Source organism: Ahaetulla prasina, chromosome 4, assembly GCF_028640845.1.
Source record: "Ahaetulla prasina isolate Xishuangbanna chromosome 4, ASM2864084v1, whole genome shotgun sequence".
In the NCBI taxonomy this organism is placed as follows: Eukaryota; Metazoa; Chordata; class Lepidosauria; order Squamata; family Colubridae; genus Ahaetulla; species Ahaetulla prasina.
In genome coordinates, this window is record NC_080542.1 from 23,470,132 (window position 1) to 23,485,963 (window position 15,832).

At 43.3% G+C, this 15,832-nt stretch overlaps 1 protein-coding gene across 7 annotated transcripts in view; it reads left to right on the top strand.

The window, feature by feature from the left end:
* Positions 1 to 15,832, top strand: part of CNOT3 (CCR4-NOT transcription complex subunit 3) — a 45,526-nt gene that overhangs the window by 13,310 nt on the left and 16,384 nt on the right. For 4 of the 7 annotated variants that reach the window (XM_058181628.1, XM_058181630.1, XM_058181634.1 and 1 more), the window contains 8 exons: positions 112 to 179; positions 428 to 502; positions 2,287 to 2,376; positions 5,755 to 5,883; positions 8,817 to 8,912; positions 9,736 to 9,955; positions 11,532 to 11,665; positions 12,802 to 12,858. In XM_058181628.1, coding sequence (XP_058037611.1) covers positions 112 to 179; positions 428 to 502; positions 2,287 to 2,376; positions 5,755 to 5,883; positions 8,817 to 8,912; positions 9,736 to 9,955; positions 11,532 to 11,665; positions 12,802 to 12,858 — 869 coding nt within the window. The remainder of the gene's footprint in view (positions 1 to 111; positions 180 to 427; positions 503 to 2,286; positions 2,377 to 5,754; positions 5,884 to 8,816; positions 8,913 to 9,735; positions 9,956 to 11,531; positions 11,666 to 12,801; positions 12,859 to 15,832) is intronic. The other 3 variants (XM_058181631.1, XM_058181633.1, XM_058181632.1) reach the window with 2 other exon arrangements.

Sequence of the window (15,832 nt, forward strand, 5' to 3'; positions counted from 1 at the left end):
TTCCGATTGTCTTTCTCTTCCCCTTTTAGGCTTTAGGGATGGTATGAACCTTTCAGTTCCTGTGATTGCTTTCAACTAATTTATCATTGGGGGTGGGGGGCCTTCTTGCAGGTGAGATCGATCGGTGTCTCAAAAAGGTATCAGAAGGTGTGGAACAGTTTGAAGATATCTGGCAGAAGGTGAGGGCTGCTGTCATCTCTCTGCCTGGGTTCTGTCCAAACTCTTTATTATCACCCCCATGTAGTTCCTTGTCCTAGTTTTATTTTCGGGAAGGGAGGATCAGGGAGAGGAGGGAAGGTGTCCTCTTGGCTCCTGCTTTTCCTCCTTTATCCAGTTTGATTTTGCCCTCCATTTCTTCCATGACACTGTCAATTGCAGCTTTGATCACACCTTGGGATTTCCCCCCCACCTTCTCTCTCTGCTACAGCTCCATAATGCAGCGAATGCTAATCAGAAGGAGAAATATGAAGCCGATCTGAAAAAGGAGATTAAGAAGCTGCAGGTGAGAATGAGCCAAGCTTCAGTATTCTTTGACAACACAATCTCAGGAGATTAGTTATGGGGAATAGCCTGAAATCCACAGAAAGGCAGATGGGAAATATTGTCCCCAAAAGGCTTTTGTTAGATAAAAAGAGGCGATGGGGAGTTTGTCAAGTTGCAATGCAGTGTTTGCATTCCTCTCCCGTCGACTGAGTCAGAATTCCTTGGTTTGTCAACGTCAAGCTCCAAGAAAACCAGGGAATCCAGGCAGTTGAAATGCGTATAAAGATTTATTGCAAGCTTAAGTGCTCTTTGCAAGAATCTGAACTAGATGGATAAAGAGTCACAGGAATTCAAGGTGGGCTGGACTTAGATCTCTTTTGGGCAGGAAAGGGATTCATGACCCATGACATCCTTGACCCCTCCCTGAGTCTCAGCCCGATAATCTATAGGTCTAAATGTTTCCAGACTATGCATTCCAAAATGTCCTTTGACAGTTCCCTCCATTCTCCGCTATTATTATTTAACTCAGAAGTGCTAATAATAAAAATTCAGATAAATAATTAAAGTTCAGGGAAACATAATTAAAATCATCACTCCCTACATTTTTCATGAAAAACAATTACATTGGAAAAAGCGGAATTTGAGCGACAAGAGAGAGGAAAAAGGTAGGAAGCTATGCCGAGTTGCTGATCGCTTGTCTTGTAACAGACAAAAGTGAAATCCAATAGTTACAGGTAGTCCTTGACTTACAACCATTCATTTATTGACTATTTAAAGTTACAACAGCACTGAAAAAGATCTGGTCGTTGCACTTATGACCGTTGCAGTGTTCCCATGATCACATGATCATGAAAATGTGGACGCTTGGCAACCAGCATGTGTTTACGATGGTTGCAGTGTCCAGGGTCACATGATTGCTACTTGCAATCTTCCCAGTCAACTTTCAATAGGCCAAATCAATGGGGGTAGCTGGATTCACTTAACAACCATGTGATTCACTTAACAACTGCACTGATTTGCTTAACCGTGACACAAAAGATTGCAAAATCGAGTAACACTCATTTAACAACTGCCTCACTTAGTTGTTAGTTAGAAATTCTGTCCCAGTTGTGGTCCTAGGCCACCCACAAGTAGCCCTCGACTTACCACAATTCATTTAATGACTGTCCTAAGTTACAACAGCACTGAAAAAAAGTGATTTATGACCGTTGCAGCATCCCCATGGTGACATGATCAAAATTCAGATGCTTGGCAGCTGACTCATCCTTACGATGGTTGCATTGTCCTGGTGTCATGTGATCACCTTTTGCGACCTTCTGACAAGCAAAGTCAGTGGGGAAGCCAGGTTCACTTCACCACCGTGCTAGTAACTTAACAACTGCAATGATTCACTTAACAACTGCAGCAAGAAAGGTCATAAAAAGGGGCAAAATTCAATTAACAAGTGTCTCACTTACCAACATAAATTGTGGGGTCAATCGTAAGTCGAGGACTATCTGTACCTGTATAGAAATGAGTCCATACTCATTCTTTATGTTTGACCATTTCTGTACTCACAAGCTTTCCCTAACCTGAAGACACCCAGAAGGGTTGAATTTTGTATAATTACTAACCACCATGATCGTTGGCTGGCTGTGGATTATGGAATTTGAATTTGATATGTCTAGAAGACACTAAGTTGGTAAAGACTGTTCTAAAAAGTTTCACTGTTATGAGTGTTACTCTAGGACTAGTCTTTGCCAGGAAGATCTAGTAATAAAGGGAACAGAATTTGATCATGGAACTACTTTTCTCTTTCTGCAGAGATTGAGGGACCAGATCAAGACATGGGTTGCATCCAATGAGATTAAAGACAAAAGGCAGCTAATAGACAACCGGAAACTCATTGAGACGGTAAAAATTCAAACCGAGAGAGAAAAGAATCTACTAGCTATTATATGTCAGTGCTGAGCAAATTTCAGGTGAAATGGATGTTTTTCAAGGAAACTGTGGTTTTGGAGGACTAAATGAACCAGGTTTAATTTTTTCCAGTTTTAGGCTTAGTTCTTACCAGCTTTTCCACTTAAGACTTCTTGATATTTTTATGCTTAGCTCTTCCTTAACAGTGTTGCCATTGGCTGCTAGCAGTGTGACCTCATAAAGGTGAGCCACCTGGCCATCTCACTTATTACTTAAGCTGAGTAAGTGACAGAAAAGGGGTTCTGTGGGGAGCCCAGGACCTTTTTCCACACAATCTTCCTTAAAGTGACAACATGGGATAGACGGTAAGACCTTCTTAGTTTAAGAGTTTTAACTGGTAGTGCTTGTGGAAGGTCTTCTAAACTCTGAGGCTTTGAAATAAGGGACTTTGCAAGGATCAAGCTGTATCTTGTATTTCCTAGGCAACCTGAATCAGTAGACATTTTATACATTTTCTTTCGAGGGGGGAGGCACTCTTACAAACCTCCTTTTATTTTTCTAATGTCAAATCTAAGCACTGTGATTAAAAAGCACTGATGGTGATCATCAGTATCTGTTTGCGGGGACAAAAATGCATATTTAAGAGCCATGGTGGCGCAGTGGTTAGAGTGCAGTACTGCAGGCTACTTCTGTTGACCACCCGCTGCCAGATGTTTGGCAGTTTGAATCTCACCGGCTCAAAGTTGACTCAGCCTTCCATCCTTCCGAAGTCAGTAAAATGAGGACCCAGTTTGTTGGGGGCAATATGCTGACTCTGTAAACCGCTTGGAGTGGGCTGAAAATCATTGTGAAGTGGTATATAAGTCTAGGTGCTATTACTATTTGCTGCATCGTCTACTTGTTACTCACTTTGTGATTGAAAATGTCTTTGTGTGCCTCACAGTATTCTGTAGAAGCTATTAAATATTAAAAATGTTAATTAAAAAAAGCACTTGAATTAGACAACCCACGCCCTGTTGGGGAACCATTTCAGATATATTTCCTTTCCTAAATGGAGAAGCAGAAAGACTACAAGCAATAAAAAAGCTATAGAGCAGGAGTGACTTCTGACTTCCTGCTGATTTTCTCATTGAATTTCTTTGTGAGAATTTGGTGGGGAGCATCAGTAATCTTCCTTTCTCCTCTCCCTTACCTCCTGCTCCTGGGTGGGAGAAAGAGCAAGGGATTGCAAGACTGGCTAGGAAGTTGTCATGAAACATTAAAAAATATAGATCATTTGAGTGCAGCAGCAGCCAGAAACACTGAAGCAGCTACAGTTTCCCCAAATTTCATTCACTCAGTCCTGGGTCCCAGATTTTGGATACATTCTATAAATTAGCCCATTTGAGGTATTTAATTGTTGCCATATGATAATGCATCATTTTGCCTAATTAGAGGGCATGACAATGAGAATATTAGTAGCGTCTAGATGGGCATGGCAAAACCATTCTTTTCATATTTTCAGTTAGAAAAAAATCAGTCCCACTATGGTAGTAGCACCATGTTAATGAGATTCACTAGTTTGGGTTGGGCTGCTTGTCTGAATAACTCAGCACTGTAGACAAAACAAATTATGAATTTTGTTTAGGAAGTTACCACAGCAGTTCAGGAGCCAGGATTTTTGGATAGGAAGAAATAGAGTGAATTTTCTGACCTAGGCTTCCCCAACAGCATGAAGCCAAGTCCTTGTCCCAATAAACCCCTTTTATTTAATTTATAGTGAATTCCTCTCCAGCAAAGTCTTTCCTGTCCCACAGTCTTTCAAGATAGTTCACAGCTACCGACATTTATCAGGCTTGGAGAATGGCCAGGTCAATATCTTTCAGACGCTGCAATACTTGGCAAGAATGCAGGAATGAAATAATTGTCTCCTGCAAACACCCCTTCCCTTTCGCTCCTCTTTTATTCCCTATGGGAGGGGCCCCTCATCGTCCACCTCTGGCCTTACTCCCAAGTTGACCCCTGTTACTTAGCTGTTCCCTTCCTCTGGCAATTCTGCGCATTCGCACACTGGGAACAGGATGCAGAGCAGTTGGCAGAGCCTTCCCCAGACTCCAGGGCTGGCCCATGTTCCTCCCCAACCTCCTCACTCTCTGAATCTGCTACCAGCTCTGCTGGCGGCCCACAACAGTGAGTCCCTATTTTTAGGGGATTAAGATTCTGAGTTCAAGGATAGGCAGTAGAATTTATATCTGGACAAGATTCCTCAGCAGGATTCTCTTCTGGGTTTTTGGAGCCAACTTTCATCACCTCCAAGCAATATCAGGTTAAGGATTGTTTTGAAATCTAATCTACGAGTGGAAATCAAATAGATCGAAAGCGAAATTAAGATGCAGATAAAAGCCATTTTAAATGATCTGAGATCTCCCGTTTGTTTTAATCTGCTCTACAATCGTTCTAATTGCTGCTTCTCTTTTTGTAGCATTCAGCTTCTCCTAAGCTGGTAGAAATCTCTCCAACTGATGGGAGACTTCAGAAACCTGCATCCGATTAATCCTGTGTCCCTCCCCACAACCCAACATTTCCTCCCACCTGTTCAGTGATTTTCAAGCAACCAGACTAGTCACCATGGGGGTGGGGGAAGCTGTTCAGTTTTAAAAGAGAAAATGAAAGGACAGCTTAATAGTATCTTGGTGGCTTAAACTTTCCCAAGGATGTAGAATTTATGGGAGATGCAATGAGACACAACCACCATCTCAGACTCCAGAATTCATTCTGCAGATTCATTCATTCTGTCTTTGTGGTGACTTTGCTTATCCTGAAGCAGAGCCAGAAGTTAGTTGCAATGGAAGAAAACATCTGCAGGTCAGGGTTGAACTGTAGGGTCCTTGATTCTTTCTGAGCCTGGTTGTTTGCCTGTTTACAGATGTTTCAGTACCCAAGTACTGTAGGTAACAACGGTGTTCATGTTACCTAGATGGGCAATGAAATGTCTGCAGGCAAATCAACCAAGCTCAAAGAACACCGAGGAGTCCAGTATAAATTGATTGGTTCTGTTGCCCCAGTACAAACAGTGGCGTTGTATATGTTCGCACAACTTCTGAAAATTTGAGAGTGGTGGAGATATCACATATGGAGAAGCCCTATGACTTGACCAAAGCATTTCAGGGGTTTCCCACCCTTCTTTCAGATCAGAAACGGTGGTTGAAGTGATGTTCATCAGAGCACTTAATTATTTATTATTATTATTATTTTAGTTTATTGCAGTGTAGACGTGCATTTCAAATGATCAGATGCTGGAAAATGCCTGCTAGAGGCTGGATTCTGAGCCCTCCTGGGAACTGTTTCCTGCTTTGCGTTAACTCATAGAGACTTTGTAATCTCTCTTTCCAGCAAATGGAGCGGTTCAAGGTAGTGGAACGTGAGACCAAGACAAAAGCCTACTCCAAAGAGGGGCTGGGCCTGGCCCAGAAAGTGGACCCAGCCCAGAAGGAGAAAGAGGAAGTTGGGCAGTGGCTGACGGTGAGAACTGGGGAACATTGGCTGGATTGGATGGCAAAGCAGCTTCTGGAGAAAGCAGAGAGCAGAACTAATTTCCCCCACCTTAGATTGAAAATGCAAAGGGTCCATGTTAGAAATTACTTATGTGACTTATCAGAAGTTACTAGGTAGGGTGAAGAGCATCCTGAAACTCTGTAATTACATTTTGCTGTGGTTGATTGTCTTAAGGTCTAAAAGAGCCCTTTCCCTCATCCCCTCCTCTAAGGTTAAAGAACGAAGCCGGAATTTTTGTCTTCCAAGAAGGAGACGCTTGGGGATATTTTGGTTGTTCAATGGCAAAAGGTCTCGTGACAACCTGAAAAGAAATTTTCTTTCCTGGATAAGGGAGAAGTTCTGATGATGATGATGACCCTTGGCTAAATAGACAGTTGCATGATGAGAATAATGCAGCCGTAGCTGTGAACTCATTGAATGCAGAACAGAGGTTGAAGCTGGCCATAGAGTCATAGGGCTAGAAAGGACCTTGGAGTGAGCCCAGAGCGAGTTTTTTCAATTCAATTCATATCAATTGTCACTAACCAGGGTAGTTTGGGGAATAGGTTTGGGGTTCCATGCTGTTGGGAAATGGCAGTTTGTTAACAGAAGTTGTGTGTCTCCCATCTCTTGGCCCACAGATTTTTATTTTAACCAAAGTTTTATTTACGTATGTATTAATACTATAAGACAGGGGTCCCAAACCTTGGCAACTTTAAGACTTTGCTGGCTGAGGAATTCTGGAAGTCCACAAGCCTTAAAGTTGCCACGGTTGGACATCCCTGCTATAAGATACAGAAGTACAAAAGAAAATAGTAAGAAAGATAGGGGAGGGAAAAATGTGGGGAAAAGGAAAAAAATTGTGTTGACTTCCGACTTTCTTCGCTGCAATAGAATAAAATAATAACGTCAAAGTTCAGTTTTTTACTTTTAGATAATAGTATAAACTAGCCATTTCTATAACAACAAACCAGTAAAACCCAAAGTCAACGTTTCATTTTTTTTTCCACCTCGAGCACAAAGTCCAGAAGTTTTCAAGTAGAAAGAAAAGTACCATATTTTTTGTAATATAAGACGCACCAGAGTATAAGACACAGTTTAATTTTGGGGGAGGAAAATAGGGGGGGGGGAGATCTGCCTACCAGGTATTCATCTGGCTAGCGTCCTTTGTCTTGTCAGCTTCAGCACGTTCGTTTGCTGGTTTTGAGTCCTACACTTTTTATCTCCTACTTGGTGATAAAAAAACAGCTTCTAAAGCACAGCTGATCTCTGAAGAGAAAAGCAATGAGATAAGCAGGCGAAGCTGGGAAGATCACTTCACTCACTCCTGCCTCTTTAGGGCTGAAAAAAGCTTTTAAGGCACAGCTGAGAGAGTAGGAGGGAGCAGGCAAAGCACAGAGATTGTTCACTCGTTAGCGCCTTGTTAGGGCTGAAAAAAACTTCGAAAAAGCTACATTCGGAGTATAAGACGCACCCAAATTTTCAGCCTCTTTTTGGGGGGGGGGGATTTTACTTCGAAAAATACGATAGTTATATTTTTGTCTTTAATCAAAGCAATCAGTTTGGTCATCTCTGCTAACTCCCATCAACTTCTGTAGCTATTCATCCATTATTTTTTATAAAAAAATAGAAATTGCTTCGATTAGGAAAGGTAATTATTTGAATTGCAACCAAAGGATATATTGGGCGTTTTAGTGTGCTCCAGACAAATGATAGTGCCAGTTAAACACAAGCTTGTGGAAATCCTTCCTCAAATGCAGGAAAAACAAGCTCAAATGGCATTTGGGTATAGATTTTGTGCACATATGTGCACAGTTACTCATTTATTTATATATCGCAAAACTCAAATCATGACCCTAAATGGCTTACCAAACTTAATGGAGCAGAAGAAATAAAAGTAGAGTCAGAAGGAATGAATATGCAACAAGGACTGATAACGACAAAAGTAGCATCTCCAGTTAGTGTTTATATTGGACCCTTCTGGCTATAGATAATGGAAAGACACTGGTTAGGAAGAATGCAAGATCCATTGGCCAAATGGTTGTTTATAGCTCTGAGATCCTGGCATTGCCAAGCTAATTAATGCACATAGCTTGTTAAGAATACCATCAAAAACAACTGGGGAGCTAGCTGCTTTTAGTAATACCTAATTGTTACCATCTGTGCTTTCTTCCATTGTATATTTAAAAGAGAAAGAGAGACACTTGAGATCAGGAGGAAATTAAATGAAGAAAACACAGAAAGCAGTCTCTCCCCCCCCCCCCACATATATACACATACATACATATAACCAGAAATGGTAAAAAACAATTGACCAGAAAATAAGAAATCTGTCACTAGTATTCAGAGCATCCCTGTGCCCTGCAAAAGCCTTATCAGGAAACAGCCTCTATCATTCAAGATAGCATTTCATCGGATCTATGGACTGTGGCCCAGGAAATGTTATTCTTAAAATATATCAGATTTTTTTTTTTAAAGAGAACCACCAGAGACATTTCTATTGTACTGTATGTCTGCTATATGTCGTTTATTGTGTATTAGATTACCCAGCAAATGATACTGATAAAACACTTTTTAGAAAATAGACCATAAGCAGGAAGTTAGTACAATTGCAATTCTGAAGAAAGAGAAACTTCCAGCCAACACACAAGGTGTTACCCCATATGCTCTCCATTTCTCCCAAAATTTTTGGGACTTCCCATTGGAAATCCCAGGCTGTAGATTTTTTTTTAACACATTGGGTGGTCGGCAGTGATCTTCATTAACAAGGTTAGTTATATGTCCCATTAGTTCTTATTATTACCCTAATTACTTCCTTTTTCCTGCATAGCTAAGTAACCTTGTAAGTATGTTTGCCTGTTTCACTGTCTGACTGGATAATGATCTGTCCGTCTGCTTCCTCTCTCCTCCCTCCCTCCCAGAATACAATAGACACCTTGAACATGCAGGTGGATCAGTTTGAGAGCGAAGTGGAGTCACTCTCGGTCCAGACGCGCAAGAAGAAAGGAGACAAGGATGTGAGTTGATGAAATGTCTCTTTAGAAGCTTGTGCCTACAGTGCATTGGGGATTAATGAATGGAGCTAAGTGTGGAAAATCCAGGCATTTGAGGGTTTGTGAAATCCTTTATTGATTAGATCCGATCCTTCTTTTCATTCAGGAACTCAAGGCAATGTACTGGGTACTTCATATTTTTCCCCCACAAGAACAGCCCCGTGAGGTGAGCTGGGCTGAAGAGAGGGAGAGTAAATGGCCCAGGGTACTCAAAGGAACTTCCATGGCTGAGGAGGATTGATTAGAAACTGGGTCTCCTTGGAATCTATTCCAGTATCGGAGACAGGTTAACTGAAGGGTGAATTGGCACAGTCACGTTGCATTGCAAGAGAATAGCCTAAGTTTCATATCCGAGTTAGACTTAGCATTTCAAAATGTAGCATATCCAAAATTGGCAGTTATTTTAGAGGCATGTTTTATCTGTCTTTTTCTTTTCAAAAAGCTTGAGCAGCCAATGACATTTTTAGAGTCTTTTTTAACATTGTGCTTTCCAAAGATTGGAGAGACAGGATTCCCCCTTCGCAGCACCATCACATTTGGAGGTCAGGAAATGGTGCATTATAAAATACTTACATCCATATCCCAACCCAAAGATTAGGAATTCACTAAGTCAGAACCCAACAAGCCCCCTTAATAGCTCAGCGCTGCGCTTCTTCTCAACCGTGGCAACTTTTAAAGATATGTGGACTTCAACTCCCAGAATTCACAGCCTGCATTTTAAAAGTTGCCAAGGTCGAGAAACTCTGGCTTAGTGTGTGATCCAACCTGTCCTTCCCATGGGAAACAGAAGCAAGACCGGATCGAGGGCCTGAAGCGGCACATTGAGAAGCATCGGTACCACATCCGGATGCTGGAGACAATCCTGCGCATGCTGGACAACGACTCTATCAACGTGGACTCTATCCGCAAAATCAAGGATGATGTGGAGTATTACGTAGATTCTTCGCAGGACCCCGATTTTGAGGAGAACGAGTTTCTCTACGATGACCTCGACTTAGAAGACATTCGTAAGTGTTACGTCTGGGCAGACAGTCGTGGTGGAGATTAAAATTGAAGTGGTTGCAGTAAAATTACGATAATTTCCCTCCCCATAAAACTTGAGCCCTTGTCAATTTAAGAACAGCATCTGCCTTCAGAGCCTGTTATATTTTTCTCTTTCAATATTCCTGGCAGATCCTTTTTTGCTTCTTGAACTGCAGTCATGACTATACGGTCTCATTTAACAACCGCATTCCATTCCAATGGTTCTTAAGCAAAATGGTCACTAAGTGAATACTTAGAGATTCTAGAAAGATCACTGGTTGCTGCCATTTCTTTTAGATAAATATCCTGTGTCTGACAGTTTTTCACCCTTTTTTTTGCCTCTTCACAGAATGGAGAAATTGCTTAAACAATTAATTTCTTGCTTGAACTGCCTTTGTCCCCAGCCCAGTGTTTCCCTAAAACATGCTAACTGCAAGTTAACCAGGCTCAGTTCTGTAACCTTAATTAGCTGATTAGAACCTGAAACTGACCAACTCTTAATCAGTTTCACATTGATGGCTTTCGTTATCAGGCACACCAGTGGGAAAATGTATTTTTAATACTGTTTATCACCATTGTATTTGCAAATAGTTGCCAACTAAGGCAGTTGCAAAACAAGGCACAGCTGTAATTTTTACTTATTTGTCAAAATTATTTTGTTTTTCCTCCAAGAAATAATGATGGGATTTTCTTTAAACAAAAATATATTTTTGCTATTAGCTCTCCTTTTATTTTTATGTAGAGGTAGTCCTCAACTTATGACCGCAATTGAACCCAAAATTGCTGTTGCTCGGCAAGAGTTGTTAAGTGAGTTTTGTCCCATTCTACGACCTTTCTTGCCACAGTTGTTAAGTGAATCATGGCAGTTGTTAAGCTAGTAACAGGGCTGTTAGGTGAATCTGGTTTCCCATTAACTTTGCCTATCAGAAGGTCACAAAAGGTGATCACGTGACCCCTGGACACTGCAATTGTAGTATATATGAACTGATTTTCAAGCATCTGAATTTTGATCTTGGGACCATGGGGGATACTGCAAAAGTTGTAAGTGTGAGAAATGGTCATAAGTCACTTTTTTGGATGCTGTTGTGATTTTAAATGATCACTAAACAAATGGTTGTAAATTGAGGACTACCTGTGTAAGAGTAAGTGTGATCCATGAAAGCTTTTGCATAAGACATTGGTTAGCCTGTTAAGGTGCAAAAAGATCATTATATTTTACAAAATCTACCGTGGTTCTTGCACTTAAACATCTAGAACAGTATTCCCCAACTTTTTGGGCACCAGGGACCGGTTCCGTGGAGAGAGGTTTTTCCATGGACTGGAGGGTGGGGGATTGATTTCACATGGGGCTAGCCACAGATGGGGCTTTGCTTGTTTGCCTGGCCCAGTTTCTGGCATGCCAGGGACCAGTGCCGGTCCAGGGACCAGAGGTTGGGGATCCCTGATCTAGAATTTAAATATACCAAGATAAGTTTTCTATGTTTGCCTTAACTGGCCATAATGTTTCTACCTGATTGCATAAATGTCTCTCTTCATCTTCTCTTGCTCTTGGTCTTCCAGCACAGGCACTGGTAGCCACTTCCCCACCCAGCCATAGCCACATGGAAGATGAGATGTTCAACCAGTCCAGCAGCACACCCACCTCGACCACATCCAGCTCCCCAATCCCACCCAGCCCTGCAAACTGCACAACGGTAAGGAGGGTCCTTGGTGAAGATGGTGAGGGAACATCCATTCGTGGGAAAGAACCGTACATGCATGAACTCTGATGAGGGCTTTGTTGAGGTCAGCTTCCATGTTTACTCACAGGAGAACACCTTGTCCTGTGATGGTGCTTAATTAGATGCCTTTGAGTTGCACTCGAGGCCTGCTAGCTGCATCCACTCAGTTCACAAGACAAGGTTACAAATTTGCTTTGCCATTGCCACCTTCTGGGACAGTGGTCATTAACTGGTGATCCTTGAGAAAATTTGGTGATCCCCAGAAAAATTATTTGCATTTTTTATATTGCACTAAATCAGAGGTCCTCAAACTATGGCCCCTGGGACAGATATGTGCAATGAACGTTTCTGTTGTTGCAGAGAGTCTCCCCCTTCGGGGTCTTCTTGTGTGGGTCGGAGGGGGGCAGAAATTCTCATTTGGGGTCTGCTTCAGCCTCCTGGTGTAGGGCTTTAGGTAAAGGCTGGGGGGGAAGAGCCCCTGGTAGCAAAGAGCCAGAGGGCTTTCTTCCAGTGGGATTGTGTTACGGCCTGGAACTGGCTGGCCATCTCAGCCCATTGAGCCTCCAGGTGCTGGTACCTGGCCTTGCACTCCCGCAGGTGTTCCCTCTTGGAAAGCCTATGCTCCTAGTTCTCTTGAATGGCTAATGCTGAGCCTCCTTTTCGGTCAGATCCAATTTGAACTGAGCCAGCTGTTTTGCCAACTCTTTCTCATTGGGGCTGCTTAGCTCCAGCAACTGCTTCCCGTTGAGGCCCTAAAGAGCCTGGGCGGGCAGGCAAGGAGTAGTGAGTAGAGGCTAGCAGGGTGCCCCTCGATGTGAGTGGCATTGAGTTGGCCATGCCCACCCAGTCACATGACCATCTTGCCACGCCCACCCAGCCGGTCATTAAGCAGATCATATTAGTGGTCCACGGGATTTAAAATTATGAATTTGGTGATCCTTGTTCTGGGAGATGCTTGTCTGCTTAACTAGTCTTCTCAGTCCCCTCAAATGCCCAGACAGTCTCTCCTCCAAATATGAAGCAGGGCTGAACTTGTGTCTCGTATCTTAGACAGATGGTTAGATGCTGCTTTGTGCTGTGGTACTCAACCTTTCTTTTTCCTTTTTTAGGAGAACTCTGAAGATGATAAGAAACGAGGACGGTCAACAGACAGTGAAGTCAGCCAAGTGAGTTTGAAGCCCAGGGTTCTTCATCTTGTAAAGACATGGTGGGAGAGGCTGGAAACAGTCAAGTTTTGACTAGGGCTTTAGGACTCTTTTGAGGAGGAGGAAGTGTTGAGACTAGTTAGTTAGAACTAATGGAGCTTCATTGTTCCTGATACAGTACAATCTAGTTTTAACGACTTGAGCCACTTCCCTAATTACCCCAGAAAATTGCTTTGAGAAATCCATCCACTTCAAATCTCTTTGCATGCAGAAATACTGCATGTTGAGGCACCATGGGCTTACTTGCACCTGCTTCTACGAGCAAGGCGACATTAACGTAGGAATGCATTTCACTCAACCAATTCTATGTATGAATTTCAAAGATAGGTAGTTCTGTACTTCAATAAGACTGAAATGCTTCATTTGGCTATTTATGAGAAAGGACAAGGGAGTCAGAATTTGGAAATCCCTACAGTTTTGTCTTTGTGAATGGGGGGAAAAAAATCTTTGCAATCCTGTGTGTGTTTTTCTGGTAGTCCTTATCAACCACAGCTGAGACTGGCAACTCTGTCATAAGCATTGTGGTCGTAAAGTGACACATCACGTAACTCTGCCCAAGCTATGATGGCAATTCTGACAGTGGTTGTTATGTGAATCCCCACAGTGATTAAGCATGATATGTAACTCTCCTGCCACCTTTCCCATTGGTTTTGCTTGTCAGAAGCCCACTGTGAAAATTGTACATAGCAGTCCTCATCTTTGGACCCTTCAATTTGTAAATGCATGCTGGTCACCAAGAACGCCCCCCCCCAAAAAAACCCCTCAATTATAATACATTAAATCTATTTTTGTTTTTAATATTTTACTAGAATTTATTAGAATAAAAGCATTAAAAAATTAAAGGAAAAACAAAGAAAAAAGAAAATAAGAAAATGTTAAAAATTTGGAAAATACGTAAGTTGACCTTGCTTATAGGTCATCCCTGGTATAGGATCTCCTGCTTGAGCAGGGGGTTGGACTAGAACAGTGGTCACCAACTGGTGGTCCGTGGACCACTGGTGGTCCTTGAGAAAATTTTGGTGGTCCACAGAAAATTTATTTGCATTTTTTATATTGCACTAAATCAGGGATCCTCAAAGTACAGCCCCTGGGCCAGATACATGCAGTGAACATTTGTGTTGCTGCAGAGAGTCTCCCCCTTTGGGTTTTTTTGTGCAGGTCAGAGGGGGGTAGAGGGGGGCAGAAATTCTGACTTAGGGTCTGCTTCAGCCTCCTGGTATCCTGCTGCGACGGTTGGACGGATTGGGGGTGGGAGGCAGTGTTTATCGGTGGTTCTCCTCCTATCTCTCTGACCGTTCGCAGACGGTGTTGGCAGGGGGGCAGAGGTCGGCCCCAAGGCGCCTCACTTGTGGGGTGCCTCAGGGGTCTGTTCTCTCGCCTCTCCTGTTCAACATCTATATGAAGCCGCTGGGTGAGGTTATCCGTGGTTTCGGGGTGGATTATCATCTGTACGCTGATGATACTCAGCTGTACATTTCCACCCCGAACCACCCCAATGAAGCCGTTGAGGTGATGGGCCAGTGTCTTGAGGCCGTGCGGGTCTGGATGGGGAGGAACAGGCTCCGACTCAACCCTTCCAAGACAGAGTGGCTGTGGGTGCCGGCGTCCCGGTACAGTCAGCTTACACCATCGCTGACTGTGAGGGAGGAAGTACTGACCCCCAGGGAGGGAGTGCGCAACTTAGGCGTTCTCCTGGACGATCGGCTGTCCTTAGAGGATCATTTGACAGCCGTCGCCAGGGGAGCTTTTTATCAGGTCCACCTGATCCGCCAGTTGCGCCCCTTCCTTGACCGGGACGCCTTACGCACGGTCACTCACGCCCTCGTCACTTCCCGCCTGGACTATTGCAATGCTCTCTACATGGGGCTCCCCTTGAAGAGCACCCGGAGGCTCCAGTTAGTCCAGAACGCAGCCGCGCGGGTGATAGAGGGAGCACCACGCTGCTCCCATATAACACCTATCCTGCGCGGCCTACACTGGCTACCGGTAGTCTTCCGGGTGCAATTCAAGGTTTTCGTTACCACCTTTAAAGCGCTCCATGGTTTAGGACCGGGATACCTTCGAGACCGCCTTCTGCTGCCGATTGCCTCCCAACGACCTGTGCGCTCCCACAGAGTGGGCCTCCTCAGGGTGCCATCGACCAAACAATGTAGGTTGGCGACCCCCAGGGGGAGGGCCTTCTCTGTGGCGGCACCAGCCCTGTGGAACGAGCTTCCTCCAGGATTACGACAACTCCCCGACCTCCGGACCTTCAGACGTGAACTGAAGACTCTATTATTTCAGCTTGCGGGACTAGCCTAAGAATAAAATGTTTTAGCTAAATTTTAATGGGGGTTTTACCGGTTTTTACTGTTTTAGTGATCAGGCCATGATAATATTTAGTTTTAACTGGGTTTTAATGTTTATTTATTACCGTATATACTCGAGTATAAGCCGAGTTTTTCAGCACGTTTTTTGTGCTGAAAAACGTCCCCTCGGCTTATACTCGGGTCTATACGGCTTATACTCGAGTTTTTTTTTTTTTTTAAGCCCCTCGGCTTATACTCGAGTATATACGGCTTATACTCGAGTTTTTTTTTTTTCTTTTTTTCACATTTTACCGGACGGCGCGGGGGAGCCCTGCCGGTGCAGGGGGGGGGGGGGGGGGGGGGGCCGCCAGCCTTCTCAGCTGAGGGAGGGAGGGTTTCCCCAACCGGTAGGTGCCTCATTTCCCACCCTCGGCTTATACTCGAGTCCCCAGTTTACCCCAGTTTTTGGGGTAAAATTGGGGACCTCGGCTTATACTCGGATCGGCTTATATTCGAGTATATACGGTATATTGTTTTTAATATGCCTGTGAACCGCCCTGAGTCCTACGGGAGATGGTGCGGTATATAAGGTTGATAGATAGATAGATAGATAGATAGATAGATAAATAAATAAATAAATAAATAAA